The sequence below is a fragment of the Diabrotica undecimpunctata genome, chromosome 3, assembly GCF_040954645.1.
Source record: "Diabrotica undecimpunctata isolate CICGRU chromosome 3, icDiaUnde3, whole genome shotgun sequence".
Lineage (NCBI taxonomy): Eukaryota > Metazoa > Arthropoda > Insecta > Coleoptera > Chrysomelidae > Diabrotica > Diabrotica undecimpunctata.
In genome coordinates, this window is record NC_092805.1 from 98352612 (window position 1) to 98377757 (window position 25146).

The 25146-nt window shown below is 30.5% G+C and overlaps 2 protein-coding genes across 4 annotated transcripts in view; one reads left to right on the forward strand and one right to left on the reverse strand.

Moving 5' to 3' along the window:
• LOC140437078 (uncharacterized) overlaps positions 1–10169 on the forward strand; it is a 223685-nt gene extending 213516 nt beyond the window's left edge. For all 3 annotated transcript variants that reach the window (XM_072526333.1, XM_072526335.1, XM_072526334.1), the window contains one exon: positions 1177–10169. In XM_072526333.1, coding sequence (XP_072382434.1) covers positions 1177–1390 — 214 coding nt within the window. In that variant the 3' untranslated portion in view covers positions 1391–10169. The remainder of the gene's footprint in view (positions 1–1176) is intronic.
• An 8316-nt stretch (positions 10170–18485) lies between these two features.
• On the reverse strand, positions 18486–24283 carry LOC140435881 (U6 snRNA phosphodiesterase 1). Its single transcript, XM_072524594.1, has 5 exons — positions 24068–24283; positions 22824–22960; positions 21430–21607; positions 19439–19598; positions 18486–18726 (listed from the first exon to the last, which is right to left on the reverse strand). Exons 1-5 carry the CDS (start codon positions 24202–24204, stop codon positions 18535–18537), a joined length of 804 nt encoding a protein of 267 aa, XP_072380695.1. The 5' UTR covers positions 24205–24283; the 3' UTR covers positions 18486–18534.
• Positions 24284–25146: the final 863 nt, after the last annotated feature.

Below are 25146 nucleotides of genomic sequence, written 5' to 3' on the forward strand. Positions count from 1 at the left end.
AACCAAAAATAGAGTATCTAGAATTCTCTTTTAAATATTTTAAAAATCTTTTAGAGTTACTATTACAAAGAAAATGATAGCTTTAGATGGTGAAATGATTGTGAAAAGTAATAATTTTAAACATTTAGGATGTGTAGTATAAAGTAATGGGGGAAGAGATAAGGGTACATGTTGTAGCGGGATGAAAGAAATGGAAGAAGGCGAGTGGTGTAGTGTATTACAGGTAGATTTAAATGAAACTGAAAAGCAAATTCTTTATTATTCCTATAAGACTAACTAAGAAGTACGGCACTTAATATTGAGAAGTTCAAAATTAGAAGGACAATGAATTTTATTCATGTGGCAGAAATGGGAATCCTTCGATGGATGAGATAACTGGCAAAAAAAGATATAACTAGAAAGAAATTTGTAAAGGAAAGTAGGTATAGTATCAGTTGATGCCAAATTAGAGAGCATATGAGGTGATGAGGTACAAGTGACCGGCAGGAGTAGGAAAGTATGACCTAAGACAGTACCTCAAGGAAAAATCTAATTAGACGGACCGATTCTGTGTAGGGATAACGTCAAAGAGAAAAGGAGAATTATAATGATAATGAGAAATAATTTAGAAAATGTAACACGTGTAAATATAAACATACATTTCCCGAGGATAAAAACTGGTAAAGCTAATGGCCAAAACCATGCGTTTGAGTCATGAAATATTCTGAAACATTGTTCTAAACAAAATCTAGGTCTATTTTCTACTAAATATGATTTCCATTATTTCTTTCCGAGCATAACTTACACCGCTTTCTCTATTTCATTGCTCAGAAAGATCAGCATACCTTCAAGGGTTAGTGGTATCTATTATTCAGACAGATTTACGCCCACCACTGCTTTATTGTCACGATTTACTTAACCAATGTTGCTAAATGGGTCCTTTTAAGATAATCGCGACGAAACCTCACCCTAATTGGCGTTTGCTGTAAATAAAAGATCTTTTGGATGCTGATCCTTTTCTTTGTACGCTTTACATAATGTATTATAGTTTTGATCGTCCTTTATATTATATAAAAGAATATTCAACATTTCTTTTTCATAGAAGATCAAACTTACTCTATTATTAATTTATTTAATTTAAAGCGTAATCAAAATGGGTACTAAAAATAACTCATTCATATGCCATTAACTTTTCAGGTTAGGTCACATGTCCATCAACCAAGCGGCCATCCACTATAACCTGCCTTATTCCTCGCTGTATGGACGCTTCAAACGAGGCATCAAATACGAGGCGGATACCATAGATTATGTGGATCTAAATCAAGACAGCCACCTGCAAATGGAACATACATTTGGCATGGAATATACTACCTCTCCATCACAGATTCAATATCAAAACCAGAATAGCTGAGATACGGCCTTCAACTTCGACTGCTTTTGAGAAATAGATCCAGAGTAGATTTATTTTTTGAGGTTGGATGCATTTTGTTATTGATGTAGAAGTAAATAGTTTTGGATAATATTGGGTATATATAAATATAAATTTGTTTTATAGTTTTGGTTAAATATTTTACTACAAGAGCAATTAAACGTATATCTTCTATCACCAGTATATCTACAAAATTCAGTGATAATAGTTTAGTTATAATAAAACATATTTTAGGTATGTTAAGATTTGAGAACACGTAAGCAACATTTATTGTTAGAAGAGTATTTTACATGTTACAATCACATGGAATTCCGTCAGTAGCTTAACATCATAACTAACTTAACATACAAATTTCAAAATGAAAAAGAATTAACATGACTTAATTATTAACGATTAATGTCATTATCAACATAAAAAGACATGATACGATGTTCTTTTCTTTGTGTTGAACATGTAATCAAAATTTTTGAGCTCCTGTTTCAATTTCTTTTTTACTTTTTCCTTACTCGAGTTAGCTCTATTCCGTGTTTACTTTTTAAATATTTTTCTAAAGAAAATTCTCGCTGCTAGTTGTATGTTAGTGATATATAGTGAACATATTACCTTTGTTGTTTGTACCTTGTTAATGTTTAGCCTTTTTACAATTCAAAGTTATTGCTTTTTATTTTCTAATTTTGTATTCTGAAATCTTGTTAAATCTTTTCATCGTGTTATATAATTTTTGATGCATAACAATGCTTTTATGTACATATAGTGTCGAAAATGGGACCAGAGAAGGACAGCAGTTTTTTTAAGTAGAGTTCATCTAGTTTAAATATTAATATTAATAGAACACTAGTTTATTTAACAACAGATATTACACAAAAAAGACAATTTTTCAGTCACAAAAATAATTTTTTTGAAAGTTCCTGTAGAAAATGACAATGAACTTATTGGTAATAATTTTTATCGATAAAATTGATTTACGTAAGTTTAAATGCCCTTGTATTGATGCTCAAGCTAGCCAAAAAATTATGTTTTTAGTTGTAGATTGGTTTTGTATAATTTTTATAAAGTTTACTTCTATATTCAAATGAATTGTTACAAATGTCACCTCAATTTAAAGTTAAGGCTCGTTCCAATCAAAAAATTGTAGTAGGCAGAGTTTATTACTAATTTTTCCATTTTTTATTATATTTCTGTAAATATAAAGTATGTTAGTACAAAGTTGAATTTGTTTTTTTTTGTTTTTTGGATATTTTTAGATTTTCTTCGATCATTTTCTAACAAAAAATTATTGGCTGTTAATATACATTATTACCTATTTATACAAATAAAACCGCATTAGCAGGTAGGAGTCAATAAACTTAAAAACTTCAAGAAAAATCAATAAATACACTTTTTTCTTGGATTATATGAAGTTAACTTGCCAAATATAAATGAATTAAGAAAATGTTAGTTTCAAGATATAAAATATTCAGATGAAATATTTTTAACTTCACTGGTATACAGGGTTAGAAGTACAAGAAATAAATAAAAACCAGATACATCTTGCATCACAGCAAATGTTGAAATTGAATAGTGTATTCAATTTTTGAGAAAATTTGTCTATTTTTTTCTAATTCTTAAAACGATATTTGGGACAAGTTGAGATTTGGTCAAAATCATATTTATAAATAGAAAAATGACGGGTGTCTTCAGTACGATTGTCTTTCGTAAGACGACGCAATTTAAAGTAAGCGTGCAACTTTAGGAAACAATTTTATACCAGTTAAAAGATTATCGTCTGTATTAAGACATATGTTATAAAAGCGGAACTACGACTATGGGTTGATTTATTAATATAAATATTTTTATTAATAAATCATGGAAGAACAATCAGTTGTGTGATTTTTGTAAAAAAAGTCATTGTAAAGTAATTAATTTTATTAAAAGTATTACTGGAGAGTTGTAAGTTGTTATAAATCCATCAAAAAGATATGTTAAAGTATAAATACATCACTTGCAATAAAATGTGAAATAAAAAGATTCTTAGCAACAATTTCCACATATACATGCTTGCCAGTCGGCTGGTGATATATACTCTCTTGCAGCAATAAGTAATACTTCGTCGCCATGGGATACAATTTCGCCTTAATTGATGCTGATCAGGCTGTACCTGATCGAGGACACACTAACGAGAGAAAAAGCAGGATTCTTAATAACATTTGACACTTCGGAGTGGTTACGCTACGTAGCGCCACCTATTTGAATGTCAAAAAGTAGATACCATTTTGTGTCTCCTAAACTACGTAGTAACCGCTAAAAATACCGCAAATACCTGACTATATGCTGTTGTCCGATGCTAATGCATATTACAATGATAGTGGAATTCTAAATAGGTACCATCGAATCTAGAAAATAAATTAAAAACCTACTGTTGCCTGTTAGGTGGCAGTTTCTTAAGTAAAAATTAAAACGGCCGAACTCATCCAAAAATGGAAATAGTAGAAGAGGAAAAGAAAGTTGCTAGGTTAAAGAATGACTGAAAGGCACATAATAAAAATTCGAAAAGGATCAAAAATATATATAGTATGCAGAGAAGCAAAATGAATGTGATCAATTAGAGAAATTATTCTTTTTTAATGTATTTATATTTTGTTGCCTTAATTATTTTGCTAGATGAAATACTATTAAAATTTCTACGGTATCAGGAATCGGGCCTTAACTAATAAAAGCAAAAGAGTTTGAAGGGACTTTTATATAAAAAAATGTTTAAATTACCATTAACTAGGCTGTTGTGCTAAAATTAACTAAGATTGTAAAATTTTACCATTATTTTTAATGAACTTAGAACAAATTTTTGCCTTGTCTGACGATTTACACAAAAAGTGAATTAATACCAGAGGTATCATTGCCTTCCACAATTTTCGTCCACTTGACGTAACAAAAATATAAAATTGATCATCATAGTAGAATTTCCTTTGTAAATAAAAAAATGAAAATGTAGCTACATATAATGACCTCTATCATTTGATTAAACGAAAAATTTTCATTTATAACATTTGTATATTTTAATAAATTATATTGTAGTAAATAGGTACGCTTACATAAAAAAAACATCAATCAAAATTCGTTGACAAATTATGACATTACTTTACTTTGGAACCTATATTCTTAATTGGGAACTATTTATATTTCTTCAGAAGCTATGTTCTTAATTGGGAACCATTTAATAATACTAAAATAAGCAGAAAATTCCATAGTTCTATCTGAACCATCTCAAGACAGCTAGATTTAATACCCATGTAGTTTATTCAAATAATTCATATAGAAGGTTGATTAAAAAGTGCTTGGCCTGACAGTGAAAACTTATTAAGCACTTCATAATGCAGATCCGAAACAAAGCTGATTCCGAAACAAATCCAGTTTCAGTAGTTGAAAAATGTTATGATTACGTATTTTGAGTCAGTCAAATAAGAAAAGTCCTTTTGTAGAAAGTGACATGCCGTTTGAGTGACCACATGCAGCACCTATCTTCCCAAATCGTTTAAATCTTAAATTCCTGGTACAAGATTTGACGAAAAAGTTACCTGCATATCCTCAGAACCTCAGTGTTTTACGCACCTTTATACGACGATCTTTCAAAACCATATAACACTTTTTGATGATTTCATGTGTGGTTAAAGTTTTTGGACGTCATCTACTGACTGCATACTAAGCCGATTGCCTTAGTATGGCTAAGGATTAATTCTTTCAATTTGTTTGAAAATATTCAACTGCCTATAAAGCGAATAGCTTGGATTCTCTGTCTACCGAATTAAGATACTATTGTATTACAGTTCGAAACACATTTGTATCAATCGAGAATGAATATGAATATATTAGAAGTAATGTTTTTTAATAAGATTTTTTAAAATTATTTTGATCGAAATAATTGAAATAAAACTATTGAAGTTAAAGACAAGTTCAATCTTTTAGATTTGTTTGGTAGCTTTGTTTGGGGAAAACTACCTGTTGTAGAACTGCGACTGATACAGAAAAACTGTTGCCAAATTTAAATTTAGTATTAAAGATATGTGAAAAATTACGAAAGCCGAAGTTTTTACTTACAATTTCGAGAGAACTAAAAAAAAATATATTAAGTCTTAAACTATGAAAGGTATCCTGCTTTTAGAATTATTGCTGTGGCAGCATTGAATTCTCCAATATAATTTTTAACTAAAAGTCTTGTTCAATTTGATACAAACAAGTTTGGAAGCTGTAAGCTAGTTTTTTTTCAACAAATTCAAAATAAATTTCAATTATTCAATTCATATTCACTCGGATTATCGGAATCAATTTAAAAAATTAACATACTTAAAAAATAATTACTGGATCGGATTTGTTTATGTAACTGTTATTTTTACGTAATTAAAATTCACGTTTTCTAAACCAAATATGCTAGTGTTATTTTTGAGCTTAAATTATTAAATGTCATCGTAAGACAAAAAAGTAAAACAAAGCAGACGTGATTTATGTTGAGATATGTGAAATGACGTATTTTCGCCACGATTACCGGAGTTCTTCGTCTGGTGAAAATTACGTTCGCGAAGAATAAGCAGTAAGTAGCCCCTATTAACTACCACAAGTAACTAAAATAGTTATTGCTGTTGTTTATTCAGACATACTTGTGCCTGTTATTGTTTAATTGCCATGATTTACTTAACCAATGCTGCAATATGTGCGAAGAAACATTACATATTCATTCTGTACATTAAACCATCATTATCAATATAAATCTAAATGTAGAAATGTAGATGTAAAATGTAATGAATAGCTAAAGCCAGGGAGAATGAAAGACCATGTTCAAACATTTTCAAAAGTAGGAATTACGTTTTAATCATATTTTCAAAAAGAAAGTATCGGCAGTACAAAAAAAGGTGTTCTTATGGATCACTTACTGCCATTATGGGACAATGGTATTTAATACTTTTAGATCGAAAGTACAGTTTACAAAAAAATTGGTCCTTTAGTTCTATGCGGTTTGTTTTTATAACGCATTCGACTTCAGCGAAATCTTACGTAGGATAAAATTATGAAACCGTAAGTTTTACATCCGGTTCCAAAAAAAGTAGAAAAACACATCGGAAGCTATTATAGCTAGAGATTACGTATTATAAATCATCTTGAGTCAAACTGTGATGTCTGAGTGGTTAAGGTGATCGAGTTAAACCCTATTGGGATTTGCTGCAAAGGTTTGAATTCTGTTCGAATGACATGTAATATTTTTGGCGAACTATTTCACTAAATTTTATAAAAGTTAATATTGTCGCCTCTTGGTATTATCTTAATATAAGATTATTGAAATAAGCTACAGATTTTCAGTATTCAATCTTTAACGGGAACTAGCATTCGATTACGTACGTTGACTGGAGCATTAAACATAAATGAAAAACGGGTCTTATCAATTCTGACCGAGATGATGATATATGTAATTATATAGATTGGTTTTACAATCTTAGGCATTATTCATAGAATTGTTAGAAATAATAAGACACATTTTTTAATTAAATACTGAACAAAACAAAGAGAACGGGAAAGAAGGAAAACTACTTTTACAATTACAATTACTAATTACAATTGCTTTTACAAAGAAAGAAATAAATTAGATTCTTATTGATATAGTGAGGACACGGATGTATTGGGTAAATTCGATATGTTCCAAATTTCAAATATTTTGAAAAGATGCTCATTTATTGTTACCTTGCGTTATGCATTCTACGTTGTAAAGGAAAATACTGACGCCATCATTTTTTCTTACTTAAATCACAGCACCTAAATTTTTCCAATTATAGATTATCAACAAATAGATATATTTTAAAATTTAATAGAAATTATTGTATCAAATGAAGACTTAAAACAAAAACTTCAGGAAATTTATATATATATATATATATATATATATATATATATATATATATATATATATATATATATATATATATATATATATAATGGGTATACCCATTAGAGACAGTAACGGTGATCTCTTAATATCTATTTGGTCGTTGAGTATTAAGTCAGTTGAGAAGTATGCATTTTTAAGGCAGTTAATTTCTAATATTGCCAGAAGTCTATTTTTGACTTTTTTGCTGTTTATGTTTATGTAAAAGTTAGTCTAATTCACGATTTTCTTCAAGTAAATGATAAATATGTGTGAAATTGTCAAATGGTCGACTTACTCGGTAGAATGTTTATAGTTACTTTGACAGGATGGATCCTGAGTTTTTAGCTTGCTTAAGCTTATGCTTCTTCAAGAAAGGGTACTCCTCTTTTTTTTTCTAGGAGTAGTGGCGGGGAGAAACGTGTTGAGTGATGTTCGAGTGGAGAAGTAGTGGACTACTAAGGAGCAGATAGAGAAGGTGGCGTACCTGTGTAGGCGATGTTTCTGAAGCGCACAAGAGGAATTTGGGTGAACTTTGCCAAGCATGCCAAGGAGGTACTTTCAGGGGTTACCAGCCATACAATGGAACGGCTCTTGATCAGCGTTTTTGGGGTGCAGTGTTAACTGCCATATTTGATGGGGGTTGATTCTAGAATTTCAAAATACTCATGAGGGAGGTCTTGTCCAGTGTTGTGTAGAAGTTTGGCTGGAGGGAACGGAACTTTTCTTTCTCTTTTTTGAGGAAGGTGAGTATTTGCCGTCGGCGATTGCATGGAGTCTTTAATATTCGTTTGGCTCTGTTCTTCGAGCCGGCAATGGTTCTAAGGACATACCTCCTACTGAGGGGATAGGATTCTGTCCTTGATTTGTATTATATTAGCCAGTGTATGTATGTGCGGTGATGGGTAATGCCAGCTCACCTTCATACAGGATCTAAGGATTTTTCGTTCGGTAGCTATAGTGGTGTTGATTTCATATGGTTTCAGACTTTGACAGAGAAAGCTTATTGCAGCTTATTTATATTTCATATCCTACCGCTATATTTAGTAAATTATGAGACTGTCTTCATGCCTATTAAACTGAAGGTGATACGGTTTAGGTTGTTTCGTTTCCTACTTTGTTTATCACGATATTATTAACACTGTGATTTTAATGGTGTCAATATATTGAAAATAGTATGCATACATTTACTTCCTCACTATATGAACCATATTTTTGACATACAGCGGACGAAATTTGTTGAATTTATTTGGATACCCTGTGCTCTACTTAATATTAAATAGGGACTAGTTGTACAAAATTAGTTGTATATTGTAGTTAATTTATTTACGACTATATTGTTGCGAATTATAGCATATTAATCATTTGTACATAATATAAGTTCATCATTAACTGTTCAGTGATGGCTTTTGCACAGTTTTTACTATTTTTGGCACATTGAAAGTTTTTGCTGTTACATATTAATCTTCATTTGTAATTATAGGGATTTGTTGTAATTAATCGATTATTCTACTTATATCGATTTTACGTATTACAAAATTATCGGTTTAAAAAATGTTTCCAAAAGCAACACAAAAACTTTAGAGTTATGCCACTGTAAATGGTAACTTTCCCATTACCATTTAAACGTGTAAACAATTCTTGTGATCCGGTGACAATATGCATGTGTTAAAAAATAATAGTTGCTAATAGTATAAATAGTAGTGAATTCCTATAAGTCTAAAAAATCAATAATAGGAAACATAAAAGGCCTAAATGAGATAACATACTTGGGTAATGCGATTATTCAGGACTAAATTCGTCACCATCTTTTTTAATAGACACTCTTATTTATAACAAAGTCTAACAGAGACGTTTTTAGATGAAATCAGATTAAATAATAGCTATAAGAACAAATAATAGACCCTTGATCAAATTATTTGTATAGAAATTTTCAAAATATGATAAATACGTACCGGTAATTCTAATTATGTCTATATTCGCGAAATGACGTATTTTCGCCTTGAGTTACTGGACGCTTCAGACCGGCGAAACTATCGGAAGCTCTACATTTATTGGCGAGGTGTTAGTATTATCTTCTATTCAGTTAGTCAGAAAATGCTGCAAAAATTGGTTCTTTTAAAATATGTGCTACGAAACTTTCCCATTATTGGCGTTTTCTGTATATATCACTGACTAGAAAATACACTCTAACACATCAGAGATGCATTGAGATTTACAGTTCACTTCTAAAACCAAATCGTCCAATGAAAAGATCTTTAAATTTAATTTAAATGTAATAAACACGGAGATTATTACAGTATAAAGCTAACATTGAATTCTCCATTACTCAATAAAATAAAAATATTAGCAATGTAATAATCTAACAAAACTAATTCAAAAAATATGTATAAAAAGTTTTACAATGCTGTTGTATGCTGTATTCTACAAATTCTTAAACAATGATCCGATACTGCTTGCTATTTCTAATATCTAATAATCGTTTCATATAGACAATCACACATTATAAACTTGAACTCTCGTGATTTTAAATCAATTTTCACATTTCTCAAAGACCAAAATACGTCATTTCCCACCCTACCATAACTGAAGTTTGCTGCTGTTAGAATAATATTAGATCTTCAAGAAAAATAATCATAAATTAATGTAAAACCGAGCGTACAATTCCATATTTTTATAGAGACTGATGATTTACGTACGTTTTTATTGGACTGTGCAAAAGTCATTGTTTTTTATTAACAAAAAAAGTCTGTTGCTCATTCTTAGTTCTTTGTTGTATGTATATTAACAAAATCGAAAATTAAATCTTGTATTGACCATGTGTTTTCTGTTGCTTATATACTTTGGTTCCAAAAAATAAATAATGTATACTTTTAATGTTTTATTTTTGTCTCCTAGGTTATTAGAAATTTGTCTCTTAAGATCCCGAAGATCACTAAGTATTAAAAAGCTATATTCCAAGTGGTAAGCTACAAAAGATGAAAACCGATAAAATTATAACCGGTAAAAATCATGATGAGTTTCTATATAAAAACACAAATGAGAAAGGAAATAAATTTGGAATGGCCGCGTGGTTTTCAACTCTCGTTCACGCCCGTCCACGAACATGTGATATACTCTTGGGTCACGAGTCACGTCATATAAAATGCATAAATATTGTTTAAGTAAGTTTGTAAGTTTAATCCAAATGTTGAAACGGCCCAAAAATGCTTTTACGTGATAAAAACCAGGTAGTAACACAAAGACAATACAAAGGCATCGTTGCTCATTATCGGAACGTCGGGAGTTGGTAGGAATATGAATATTATATAATATTTTGACAGAAATCAAAGGAATACGGAATACTCCAAAACTTCAAAGCTAGATGGTCGCCAATAAATCTTAACCAGATATTTATAAAGAACTCAAATTACGTTATATACTATATCACATTCTTAAAATTAACATGCTTACCTATATAACACAAAAACAATTGGTCGACAAAATAAAATCATAAAAGCAGAATCAAAATTTTTGTAAAAGTTTGATTGAAATTTGACAATGTGCCAATTTTTCATAAATAATTTCCAATCTCTTAAAATTTTTGAATAACGCTGGCCCCATAACGTTTCCTAATATTGTTCTTCAGCTATTTTTTTGTGGCATCTTAAAGTAATTAATATTTTAATGGGAATAAGCCACTGTAGCTCTGTCAACAGAAGACAACCCAGCACATAGCACTGGCAATTTTAATAATGACTAACGATAATACCAAAAAAATTACACAACTACTAACAAAAAACCTTAAACTCGGTCACGAGGGCTCATATTTTGAGCGCCAAGTCGCCGAACATGGAACGGAGACTTGTGGCCTGAGCAAGCAATTTCAGATTCGATGATAAGTCACCAGAGATAGCAGGAAAAGAGCGCCTTACGCTAACTTGCTTTGATCGGGATAGAATATCATGTTGGAGTATTTGTACCCAGGACTTCCACACGACAAGCACTTTGCTGAAAGAGAGCCCCTATCGTGCATCAGAGTGCTATAGGGGGGAAATGGATGGTCTGGAGCATTGGGGCGTGGTGGAATCCTCCTGAGTACAAGAGTTAATCCTCCTCCCCAATAAATTGTAACACCCGAGTGTCATTCTAAGGGGTGTACAAGTCTCACAGGCTGGATTAAAATAAATTGCTTGCTTGCTTGCCTCGTATTAATTGGTAAAACAATAAAATGAATGTTCGTATTGCTGCACATACTTTAATCAAAAGTGCCAGAGTGAAGTGAAGATCTTAAATTGCAAGAATTTAAGAAACAATTTAAAGAAAGGATTTAAGAAAAAAATATTGGGAACATTAAAAGTAAAGTAAAAAAATATTGAGACATATATTGGCGTAAAACCATCATAGTCACTAAGAAAGTCTGTGTCCGTAGACGGAAATCGACAGTCGCATGCATAGAGGACGGAGAATTACCGTAAATTCAGGTCAATCATCCATTTAGGAGTTCTTAAAAATTTTAGTCGATTTAAAATTGATTGTTACAGTAAGTTGCGTCTATTGATATTTTTTTTTTGTCGCAGAAAGACGGTATTACTCCTATCTTGGAAGACAGTAAAATAAGTTATTTTATTATTATTATTAATTAGAGTGAGGACTGAGGACGACCGTTTCGACGCTTCTGAAAGCGAGGATGACGACTGGGTTTCAGATTTTTTCGCCGACTATCAAGAAAATGGCGACGACATCTTCGATCTTAGACCATTAAAACTTAGCTTTAATGGTCTAAGTATCCGATGATGAGAATGATTCGCTGAATGATATACCGATAAAAGACAGCCGACAACGATTTGAATCGATACATCTGATTAAATAACATTATACTTGAGTAATCCAAACGAACGTGTTCTATGATTTGTTTATTGAAAATATTTCACAAAGAAATACTAAAAATCACAGATCTGTAGACGTAGATGAAAAATATGCATTTCCTTATTTAAGCCTTTATTTCAAAAAGGATGACATGAAAGACTATTGGTCTAAAGACAGTAGGTATTATTAAAACGTCGATTTTCGAAAAAGTTATGCCGCGTGATCGGTATATATTTTTACTGAGATTTCTTCATCTTAGTGATAATAAAAAAAAAAATAAAGATGATACGTTGTTCAAAATACGGTGTATCGTAGACTACTTCAAAAAAATATTCAAGACCTCATTTTATCCATTTCAAAATATAGTTGGAAGTTTTGTTACTATTCAAAAAAAGATATGATTTAGACAGTATATTCCATAAAAAACATCGATTTGGTATAAAGTTTATCGTTTTCGGATTGAAAAAGTGGAGGCATATCGGATTACCTGATTTGTTCAAGTTAAGCCTATAATGCGCGATTTTATGTATTCTCACAAAAAATATACCTATTTGTATGTGTTGGGTTGTATATTGAGGTATAAAAATTTAGTTAATCAAAAACCTCTGTTAAAAAAATGATTGCAGCATTTATGATACATAGCGTTTAAAATGTACAATAATTCATAATAATTTGGTACTATGGAATTTATGAAAACAGTTATTGTTTTTATTCAGTCAAAAATAAAGTCCACTTTTGGAGCAGCATATATACGAAAAGAAGTACAATTAGGCATCTTTTTCATCTTTGTAGAACATTTTAATATAAAGGCCAGTGTGACTATCCATCAAGACTAATTTCCTTAGGTCGGACGTAACTCGTGGTCGCTGATCTTTTCTTTTTTCAATTATGTCTTTTTCCAATTCTGATGGCCTTCTTCTTTATGGCAGTTGATTACATCCAACATTGCACAAACTTTTGCAATTTCTGTTCAAAAATCGGCAAGCTTCAAAGGCGTTTCACTTCCTCTTTCAGTTAGGCATCGCCGGTACAAAAGCCAGGAATTTACAATAATCATATAAAGTACATGATAAAAAAGCCTCACGTACCACTTTTTGGATTTAATTTTGTCACACCCAATAAGGGTATTTATAAGGTATATATCACCTCCCATGTGATTGTTGTAGTCTTCAATAACACTGGGACAATCGATTACTCTCTGCTTTGCCTTTCTGGCGATATTTCTACTTCTTCAAAATTGCATACGTATTCAACAGAATCTGCACGGTTCATTTTCTTTGCAGAATCTTCCGACGGCAATTTACAGTTTGGAATGCGATTACGCCTTACTGAACCCGATGAATATATTCCCCTATTAGCTAAATATTGTAATAAAGTCAAAGACGTATAATAATTGACAAAGTAGATAACAAAATTTTGAGCATCAGGAATAATTCTTGAACCACGAATCTTGGAATCTTACAACCACGTTGGCTCTTGCTCCTAGGTCAGGTTCTTCTAGAACTCTTAAACTTTTTATTTTTTTCACCACCAGTGTAGATTTCAAAATTATATGAAAAACCACTAACACCACATAAAATGAAAAGCTTGTAACCTCACTTATGAGGTTTTGCAGGCATGTACTGCTTCATATAGTTTCTTTGGAAGTGTACATTTGTTTATCTACAATCTACATAAAGGTTTTCTTCTAACGAAAATTTATTATTTAGGTGTTCAACTATTGGTCGTAACTTATATAGCCGATATCTCACTCATGACGTTCTTTATTTGAGGATACCCTAATGATTGAGACCAATAACTGGGGCAATTGGGAATTTGAACCAATGACATATAGATGCAGATACCTAAATACTATTTTATATCTGTATTAATCAGTCCAGCTGGTTTACTTGGATTTATTTGTGTTGAGTATAGATTATATTCTGAAACTATTTTGTCTATTAGTGATTCACCAATAAAGTAGTCGAAGGAAATAAAATGTGTAGACAACTACAAAAGATTATTTTAAAGTTTATTATTTCCTTTGAAGGTCTGACTGTCTAATCAATAATTACATTTTATTCTCCAGACTATATTCTTACTTCGAATCGTATGAGACTTTTGAGGAGCATCAGTATTCTTTGAACAAGATTCCAGCTGATGGTTAGGATGGTCGACGTTGACAACAATTCCATCTTCAAATTCAATGGGCAAATCCTCAATGTTCAACAGAACAGAATTATTTTTGAAGTATTGAATATCAAAATGAAGTTTAATTCAAAATATTTTTAATGCAAGGTGGATTATCAAAGCTTTCGATTGTTCAAAAAGAATGTTTGGTTTTGTAGTACATTGATGTATTTATTGGTCTCCCTCATCATTCTCAGCTTTTTTTACCGATTATGAATAGCGGTTTCGACTCCACAGATTCTTAGCACCCTCTGATTTCCTGGATTGATCCCAAAAGCCATCCATTTCATTATTTGGGTCTACGTAAAATGAGGGCCATGTTTTGAGTGTATCTATTATCTTTCATGTTCATGTTAGGAGTTGTGACGCGTATCTGACACGTGCTTACGTGCGGGTTGCTAAGTGTAAGGTAATTAATCTATTTGGTGTATGTGTATATATTTAAAAAATTCAAGGTAAGTATCTGTGATGTATTGGCAACCATGCAGTGCGGTTACGTCACAATCAGCTGAGAGAAAACTCAGGACGACAGACTCGACGATGGTCTATTTAAGGTATATTGTTATTTGCATTACGTTTTGGAGTGATAATTAAAGTCGGTAGTATTTCCTATACTGTTGTTATTATTTACAACCCGGTCCGATACATATTAGTATCTCACTTCTAAGTCTTCTAATCGAACTGGTTATCAACAACAGATGAATCAGAAAAGCCCCAGCAGCTCGAAAAGGCCTTCGCTAGCAATGCAGAGGTCGTGAAAGAAAACTATATTGTCCCAACAATTAGATTACATAATAAGAAGAAATATTTAAAAATATTTAAAAGAGGAATAACTAATGGTAACAAAACAATTGAGTCGCTCAGAAGCAGAGTGGCCCAACTGATTTTTTTGTATAATTCAATAGGTAGTACAATAGGTGGCATTTTATCATACAGATAGCGCGAGTTTTAGTTAGGCTACGTAAACATTTCATATGGTTTAGTTATGAAAATGTGGCCCAAGTGACAATTGGGCCAGTGTGCAGTATGATATTTTAGACATTCTCACTCTTGTCTTGTGCGTTTGTATCTCTCTTGTTTAGCGTTCATTCGTTTTTTACAGTACTATCAGCCTTTTACAGGCCTTATGTTTGTGCAATCTTGTGTAACAGTGAGTAAATTATTGTATTTTATATTAATAGTGATTGTAAATATCTCGGTTAAAAATTTAAATTAGGATTCTAAATTTTTTAAGATTATAACCTTAAAATGAAGAAAGCAGGCTCGTTTTCTAAGCGATTTTGTAAAAAGTATAGGTTAATCTTTAACTTCAAGACAATTGATTACTTAAATTAATTAACAGAGAATATTTTTGTTATAGGTTGGAAATGCCATTGTCGGATACATCCAGTACACTCGTGAACCCAGCAAATTTAAAACAGATTCTGGCTCTGACTTCCATCCACCCTGTGATTATGAGTCTTCTACAACTAGGTAAAGTTTCAAAGAAAATGGATTTGTGGAACCTGGATCAAGTAGGGATAAAAAACGTAAAAAAATAAGTCAGTTTGGAAAAGATCTAAGTCGTTGGAAAGAAATTCAGGAAAATCATATTTCAATTCTCGTGGTAGAATTATGTCTCAGAAACAATTTGTTCATGGAGTTTGTAGGTGTCCACGAAAGTGTTATTTGTTGTTATCTCTTAAAGAAAGAAAAAATATTTTTCAGTTTCTACAATTTATCTGATTTTAATTTACAGACTGCTTACATTAATATACAAGTAAATGTTGTTAAAAAAAGGACGACATACAGCAGCTCAAAATCATAAAAAACGTTCTAAGACACGAATTTATACATTACCGAAAGAATCAGCTCTACAAGTTTCAGATGGAAGGCCCACCAGAGCTTTAATAAACAAATCAAGAGGTGGCGAATTAATCACCCCGCCACTGGATAAAAGGCAAGAATCCCACTAAGAATAAGACAAGGGAAACGAATATTCAAAATATAAAAGATTTCATTAACAAATTTGCCAAATATACATCCCACTATATCCGCAACAAAAATCCCAATCGAAAGTATCTGTCACCTGATTTAAATATCTCAAAACTTTTTAATTTGTATGTGCAAAGTGAAGAACCAGAAATTCATCTTTTCGAAAATATTTAATGAAAATTTTAATCTTCATTTCCGTTATCCTCTTACTGACACTTGCAAACGATGTGACGCTTATAACATGAAAATAAAACGATGTGTAGGTGTAGAAAAAAACAGAAAAAGAGTTACACCTATGGAAGGCAGAAGCAGCTCGAAGTGGAATTAAGGAAGATGCAGACAAGCATAAAGATATCACAACAGTAATAATTACATTTGATTTGATGGAAACTTAAGCTACCCCTGGTATTTATACGGGAGTGGCTTATTACAAGAGACAGCTGTGGACGACAGGTCAGATACACATGTATGTACGGCATGAACACAGACCACTAATGGTTAGGTGATCTGTGGGCATGAAGGCACAGACTCACGTGGCCCACAAGAAATTGGTTCTTGCATTTTACACTACGTAAAAACGTATGTTAACACACCGTTTTTGGTCTTGTACAGCGATAAATGTGGAGGTCAAAATCGAAATATTAAACTGTTATCTATTTGAACATACATGAGTGTCTCCAATAGGTACTTTCAGTCCCACAGTCATACATCACAAGTTTCTAGTTTCCGGTCACTCCTATTTGCCACGTGACAGAAACTTTGGAGTAATCGAATATCAAAAACGATATTTTATAGACATTTTTTTGCCAGACGATTGGGTGAAAGTTATTTCCAGTTCCAAAAAGAATAATAAATTTCAGGTATTTAAAATGACCTCTAAAAATTGTACTGAAAAACTAGAGAAGTTACTTATAAACTGAAAAGACGGGGAGCAAGATATAAAAATAGAATGGTTTAAAATACAGTGGCTAATGTTCAAAGCAGAAGAGCCCTTTTATTTTAAAAATTCTAATAACGAGAGGGTATTATTTAATTGTGTTGACGTCTCAAAAAAAAAAAGAATAGACGTCTTTCAGATGAAAAGAGACGACTTCTACTTGGACGTCCTCTATCCTGCTAGAAGACCCATACAGCAACTAAAATATAAAGACCTCCAGAGTCTTCTTTTTTACATTCCCAGTTCTATCATAAATTCTCTACAGAAACCTGAAGACAAACTAATTACTATTTAAATGGGAATAAGCCACAATTAAAAGTTAAAGTAAGTTTTTTGACGTTTAAATTTCCACTTCGGAAATTGTTCTCAAAATACAAACAGTAAATTAAACAAATTTTGTTTTTTTGTTACTTGGTGAAAAATTCTTCCTAATAATTTAATTTTATCTGACTCATTTCTATTGACAATTCAGATATACATTATATATTTTAAAGTTGACGACTTTAAAATGATGTTGCCAATATTGTTGAGTTGCGTTCCTGGGACGACTTTACTTGTAAGATAGTTCATTCGATTACATGAAATCAACTTTAACTTGAGAATATCCATCAGAAAAGATCATAACATGTAATTTGTCTTTAAAAAGACAAATACATGCCATGATGACAGTAAAATTCTCCTGTTAGTAATTCCATAGTAAATTATGAGGGAAAAACCAGGAAAAAAACCTCACAATACTATCCCGACATGGTAAGTATTTGATCGTGCATTTAGTTTACCTTCAATAAACACCAAATTCCGATTTTATATGTTTGTTATTTAAAAAACATAAATGATGTATTCTCTATATGTTACTGACTTACCAATACTGGTATTTTCCTTTTAATAACTTCGTCTTTTAATATGGGTAACCAGATCCTACTTTCCAGGAATGTTTGTGTAAGTGAATATAATAATAATGGTTAATAAAAAAAACTGGTTTCATTTTTAGCTCAATTCTTTAGTTGCCGATATCTCAAAACATCAATTTTACACTTAGGCCATTGTGCTTCTAAGGAACTCAATTATAAACACAAGGGATGTAGATAATACATTCCTTGTTGTCTATTATTTGGACAAGTATATAGATTTTAATATTTAGATCAAGAAAAACTATCTTTGACAAAAGAATTATACAATTAATGAGTCTCGATTAACCAACATTGACAAACAGCGGCGCTACACATGAACACAACATTAATTTATAAAAAATTATCAAAAAATAGTGACATTATGAATGTTTTATTAAAAAAAAATTAGTAACAATTCTTATATTTAGGTTAAATCAAATTTAAAATATTTGTTTCCAGTTTTGCACATGATAAACTGGACATATATGTACCAATTTTCTTGATTGGAGCTGTCCATTAAATCGTGCAATTTAGAGTTTAATTGTGGCAATATTCGATTTAATTCCTCTTCATAATCACCTAAGCACCAAATAATGCTCATATGAAAAGATGGATCCTAAAAATAATAAATTTTATGTAATATATTGAATAAATAAGAAGCATGCAGAAAAATCATTATGATTTTTATAATATAGTAGAATAAAAATAAAAATGAAATAAAAAGATCAGCATATATAAATGATCTAGAATCATCATGGAAAACAGTTGATAATGTTTGATGTATTTTCTTCTTCTTCAGCCTGTTTGCATCCACCCCTGGACAAAAGCCTCTCTGTGAGTTCTCCACTTGTCTCTGTTTTGCTATTTGGACCAGTTTTTGCCCACTTTTGCTTTGATGGCGTCTAGCCACTACTATGTTTTGTGGTCTTCCTCTACTACGACCTTGCTCGCGTGGTCTCCAATGTATGTTTCTCTTCCATTTTTGTTTTGTTTTGTCGTGCCACTTGCCCTACCCAGCTTCATTTCATTTGCACACTTCTCTCGCCAAACTCACAATGTAATTTCAATCATGTAGCAAACTGTACGTGTACACGTAAAATTATTTTCTTACATAGCAGAAAAATAAGAACAAAATTAATCTTAGTTAAATACGTCTTTGTAACAAAGTATTTTTGTAATAGTACATCATAAAATAAAGTGCTTTTAAATTCAGCAAATATTTCTTATTACCTTTTCGACTTAAAAATTGTTTTCAGCGATTTTCCCTTTTAATTTTTGATAATAAATTATCTTGTAATGATTTTAATAAAAATACAACTTTTACTTACATTATAAAAGGATGGCAACATAAATTCTGATAGACAAATGTTCAGAATATCTACCAATTTAATTAATGAATCATATCCAGATTTGGTTTGAATTCCTATAAAAGTTCTGGTGCGTTCTTCGTTACAATATATCTTGAGACTGTCAAAAAGAATCATGAACCTAAAATAATGTGTCATAAAAGTTTTGGATTAGTCAAATATAGTAAAAACACTACGCAGCAATATTAAACAAGCAATAACGCAAATACTATATGTAAAAATATAAAAGGAGTTAAATAGAAGGATGAAATTAAGAGATCCACTGCTATTGCTAGCTACCCAATCTACAAAGTAAAATGCTCTTTATACAGAACAAAGTTGGGTATTTTGGAATTTAATACATACTTGTATTAAATTCTTTAATAAACTGCCTTACAGCATCAAAATAGAAACTGACATAAATAAATATAGAAAGTCTGTTCAACAGTTGCTTATACACCTTGAACCATACAAAGTGGAAGAATAAATTCAAGCTGACCTGCAGGAAGACTGAGGGCTCTTATCTGAATCTAAATGTCACTGTTATTATTATTATATTTTAATATTACTTTTATGTTAGTGTAGGTTGTTACTTTTATGTTAGTGTAGGTTGTTACAGTAACCATTATAAATTGTAATTGACACCATTCTCTCTATTGACAATTTATATTTGTGTGTAACTTGTGAATTCTGAGAATAAACTTTTTTTCTATTCTATTCTAAGCTCTTCACCAAGACTCAGTAGATCTCGGATTTGGTCTTAGTAAACCCAGGACTTTTGTATCAATGCTACATCGAACTTTTCCATAGCAACAGTAAGCTCGGACGAAGTTGTCTTACTATGCTGGATGTTCACCTGCAGAACTCTGGTGCCATCGACGCCTCTGATAGTTTTAAGGATACATTTTTAAGTATCTAATACGTCTTGAAATGAGCAGTCATCAATCCTTGTACGAGACATCATCGATTGTAAAGAGTATGATTTTAACAACCAATTTTTATTACAATATTTCTCCAAAATTTACAATCCATCCTCTAATTTACTATAAGACAAATTTTTATTTACCGACTTAAAGAAGGCCTTTGGCTGAGTAATAAGAAAATAACGAATATATTAAGATGAAAAAAATCAATCAGTTTTTAGTTGTTACAACCCGTGAGGAAACAATGACGACTATTAGACTGAAGTCTGTTTGATACTAATTGGCGAACATGATACTATAGCTTATTTGTAGTGTACCATTTTGTGTGGCTTAAAACATTTTATTTTGCATTTTTCATATTCATTCATAATATCAAAATAAATCTGCATAGAATATTTTTGGTGTGACAAAACAAAAGCATATTAGTAGGACATCATATGTTCCAGAAATCTGATGAGTTAGAATCGGGTCACATTTTAGTTTAAAATAAAAGAATAGGAAATTGCTTATTTTATATATTCATTGCGATGTGTAGGATGTTTAATACATTTACAGATTAAAATATTAACTAAATTAAGTCTTTCTTTCCCCTTTGTTAAGGATAACATATAATCATTATTGTTGGTCATATCTAATCTCTTACTGAGATTAAATAAGGACAATGAAAATGGATAAGAGAGAATATAACATTGGAATATAATTTAAAACAGAATTAACTGAGCTTATTAGTTTCTAGTCCATAAATTAGGTTGGGATTGCATAAGCTCTTAGTACTTGTTTTCTTTAATTTATAATAGATTTTTGCTGTATATGATACTGCTCATTCCAAATAAATATGTTTCCCATCTGTTCTATTACTTTTTCCCTATATCATCTTCATTCCTTAAGTCCACAAATAAGAAAAAACAATCCCTAAGTACAAGAGCTGACAGAAAGCAACAGATTAACCCTGATATGGATTACATGTTATTTCTTCATTTATATGCTTAAAACCAGTTTACAAAATATGTAATGTAGTTTATGATATAATCTTATACTTACAATTATTACCTTTTTAAATAATTTGTCTTTAACCTAACACCATCAACAAAAGAATTAATCCAGTGGTGTTTTAATATCACAGTTTTTGTCAGACTAATGTGGAAATCGTCAACACAAATTAAAGGAATATTAGGAACTGCTGCTATTATTTCATTAATTAATTCTAGCATCCCTTCTGTATGATTCACTACAAAAATATTAGTTAAATTATTAATAAATATTAATTTTACACATTCAAAACTTTGTAAATTAAAAATATCAAAATTGACAATTGTAGAAAGAAGTATGATTGTATTTTGATTGGAGGACTCATTGTTATCCTCAATAGGTGCTCTAGTCTACAATCTGTACCAAAAAAAAGAAGGAGATGAAAAAGAAGCAATCATTTTGAAGTAACCACTTCGACTGGGAGAGTTTATAATACTTCAATCAATAGCAAGAAGTATGACTACCAGACTTGACAATGACAAGTGCACTTTTCCCAAAATGATAATTATTCAACTATTCAACACAAGAGTCAAACCCGAAAAACCACAGAAAGCACATATAGCTCCCACGGAAATTTTAAGTGTAATATATATATATATATATATATATATATATATATATATATATATATATATATATATATATATATATATATATATATATATATATATTTCTTAATATTTTTTGAGTTCCACAAGGAAACTAAGTTCCTGTATTTGGATGTATACCATATATTAAAACAATTTTTGAATAAAATCCTTTATAAAAGGTATATAAAAAACCCAGTTGGGCTATGTTAAATTGACAAAATGTTTTGGGAATAAGTATTCCATCATCAGTGTCTAGTTTAATAATCTTATTAAAGCAACCTAAAGTCCTCGTAGACATACCGTCTCAGGACTTGCAACTTAATGTAGAGTCATATGTCGCCATGTTACCAATCCAAACGGTAACTTTACCATCTTAATTGTAAATTAGACATAATGTAAACTAAATTTCATTTAATAATTTTTAAAGGGTTTTTACCCACATATTTAGTGGCTACATCCATGTATTAACTAGACGCTGATGATAGAATACTTATTCCGAAAACGTTTTGTCAATTTAACATAGCCCAACTGGGTTTTTTATATACCTTTTATAAAGGATTTTATTCAAAATTTTTTTTTATTTTTTGTTATTCATCATTTGACAACAATCATACAATCATGATGTCTTAAAAACTTTTGCACACTTTTGTTCTTTCAGAAATTTCCATCGACATTGAACTTTTAAATACAGGCTGTTCACAAATGATATGCCATTTCGTTAAACTAGTTTATATAGTAAAATATATCTGTTTGGCTTGTCCTGTTGACTATTCTCTTGAGTATTATGAAACTGAATAAACCAGAATAGTTATCTACTCTACTTACATGGAATATATACAAATGTTGCCCAATTGCCTCTTTCATGAGCAAAAGATCTGATCCTACCACCATGCAAATGGGGATCATCAACATGCTCTTCTGCTGTTTGTTTATCTTTTAATAATACCTCTGGTACTGGTAACCTAAAATAAAGTTATTTTTTTTAATACATCAGTTACTTATATATTACTATATATGTAATAGTAATGTAATTAAAGTGGGTATTATAATGTTTGTAGGGTAGAGACCAATGACATATAACAAATAGACCCAGCAGCCTTCCATACTTGATATACAATCAGGTGTCATAATGACCTACTTGGGGGTATTTTTATTAACAACAATAGGGTGCTCATTTATATAATGAGTTTATTTTTCTTCGTCAAAAGGAAATTTATAAAAAAACTAATTATAAAAATTATATTTAAATGATTTTAATAAAAAACAACAAAACATTTAATTGAAATTGTTAAGTATTCAATATAATATATAATTTATTTATTAGATAAACTAAACACCTTCACTGACTATTAACATAACATAACCATAAACATAATGTTTATAAAACAATATAAATTTCAAGAATGACTTTACAAATTAAGGAAATGACCATCAAAACTTTAAAAATAAAATTTGCTTGTGACATAAAATATGCAAACCAATGTCATTCATCTTCGTAAAGAATCATGAACTTCCTTCAACTTTGTATCATAACAATAAACATAAACAAAGGTAATCATGTTTGTGACACTTTTTACAGCATTTGCTGTGTCTATATATTATATGTCATTGTAGAGACAAACAAAAGTCTGAAATAATAATGCATATAAGAGAAAATGTAAAAGCATTATGAGAAACATAATACATATCTACAACAGCGTTACTACCAGAATTATAATATGATAAGAAAGTCATGGATAAGAAAATGAAATTTACACAGAAGTGTAATCTACTGGTTAAAGTAAAAAATGTGAATTTTGAGTTAATTGTTAGTTTAGTAAATGGTGTTAAGGGTATAAAAAATAGAAATATACTTAGAATTAATAATGTATCGTTATCTATATTAAATAGAATGCAAAATATAGGCCAAACAAATATATATCTGAATTCCAAGTTGATGACAAAACATGAGCCCAAATCAGGTGTATAGAGAAACATTTAATAAAAGCAAGGGAATCAAGATGTGTTATAATACAATACAATCTAATATAAAGATTAAATCTAGAAGACAGTGATATAAGAGGCAATACCTCTTTTTAAAACTATGGCCCTCTTCATCTTGATCTTCAAAAGTACGTTTTCTTGCTAATCTTGGTCCAAGTTCATCATCGTCTGAACTGTCTCCTCCGTATTCACTTAAAAGGGATAAAGATCCTTTTCCTATCATTCTAATTTTAAATTATCGGTTTTCCAGTTTTGTACCAATAGAAGGACTTTTCACTGTCATTTTTCATCGTCGGCAAAGGTTATGGCAAAGAAGATAGACGCTTATAGAAGACCAGTTCAAATGGGCGATTTGGTTACGGTTTAAGAGGGTGGCTGCATAAACTCACAGCGTGGTGCCGTGGCCGTCGGCTTAAAACTATCTTGAAAATTTCATAATGAAATATGTAGTTAGGGGGAAGTGGGAAAGGAGTACGAACGGGTAACTTTGCATCTACGCCTAAACAAATTTCGATGCCATTGATTTGCAAACTGTCTTTTTTTTTTGTTTTTTCACAATAAAAACTTTATTTTCAATATATTAAATTGTTAAATTTTTAATTTTAAAACTTAAAAATGTATGATATTTACAATATTCAAAGTATTTATTTTTTTAATTGTATAACTTTGAATTAAAAATTGGTTTGTTCCAACACAACGAAAAACCGTCACATAACTTTTTATTATACTGTTTTTCTGCCCAGAAATTAACGAAACAATTTTAAAAAATTTCAATTTAAAAAAAAAGTATTCAATGAAACTTTTTACTAAATTATGAAATTTTCCATTTCGCCAAAACTTCCATTTCATCCATAATTTTTCAATAACAACAAAAAGCATTCCTGATTTATTTTTGAAATAACAAAATAAACTTTAACAGTACATTTTAATGAATAGTACCTATATGTGAAAGTTTTTACGCTGTATGGGTACTATTTAATCTTGTTTTAAAATAACAACTAATAGTATCTAAAACATAATTTTCACAATGAATGAATATTGGTGAAATTATTACAATATAGTCTTAAACTGATTTATACTTAAGATTTGTACATATTTCAATTAAAAATTTGAATTATAATAATTTTTCTAAAAAGATTAATTTATTAAAAGTTAAAATAATATT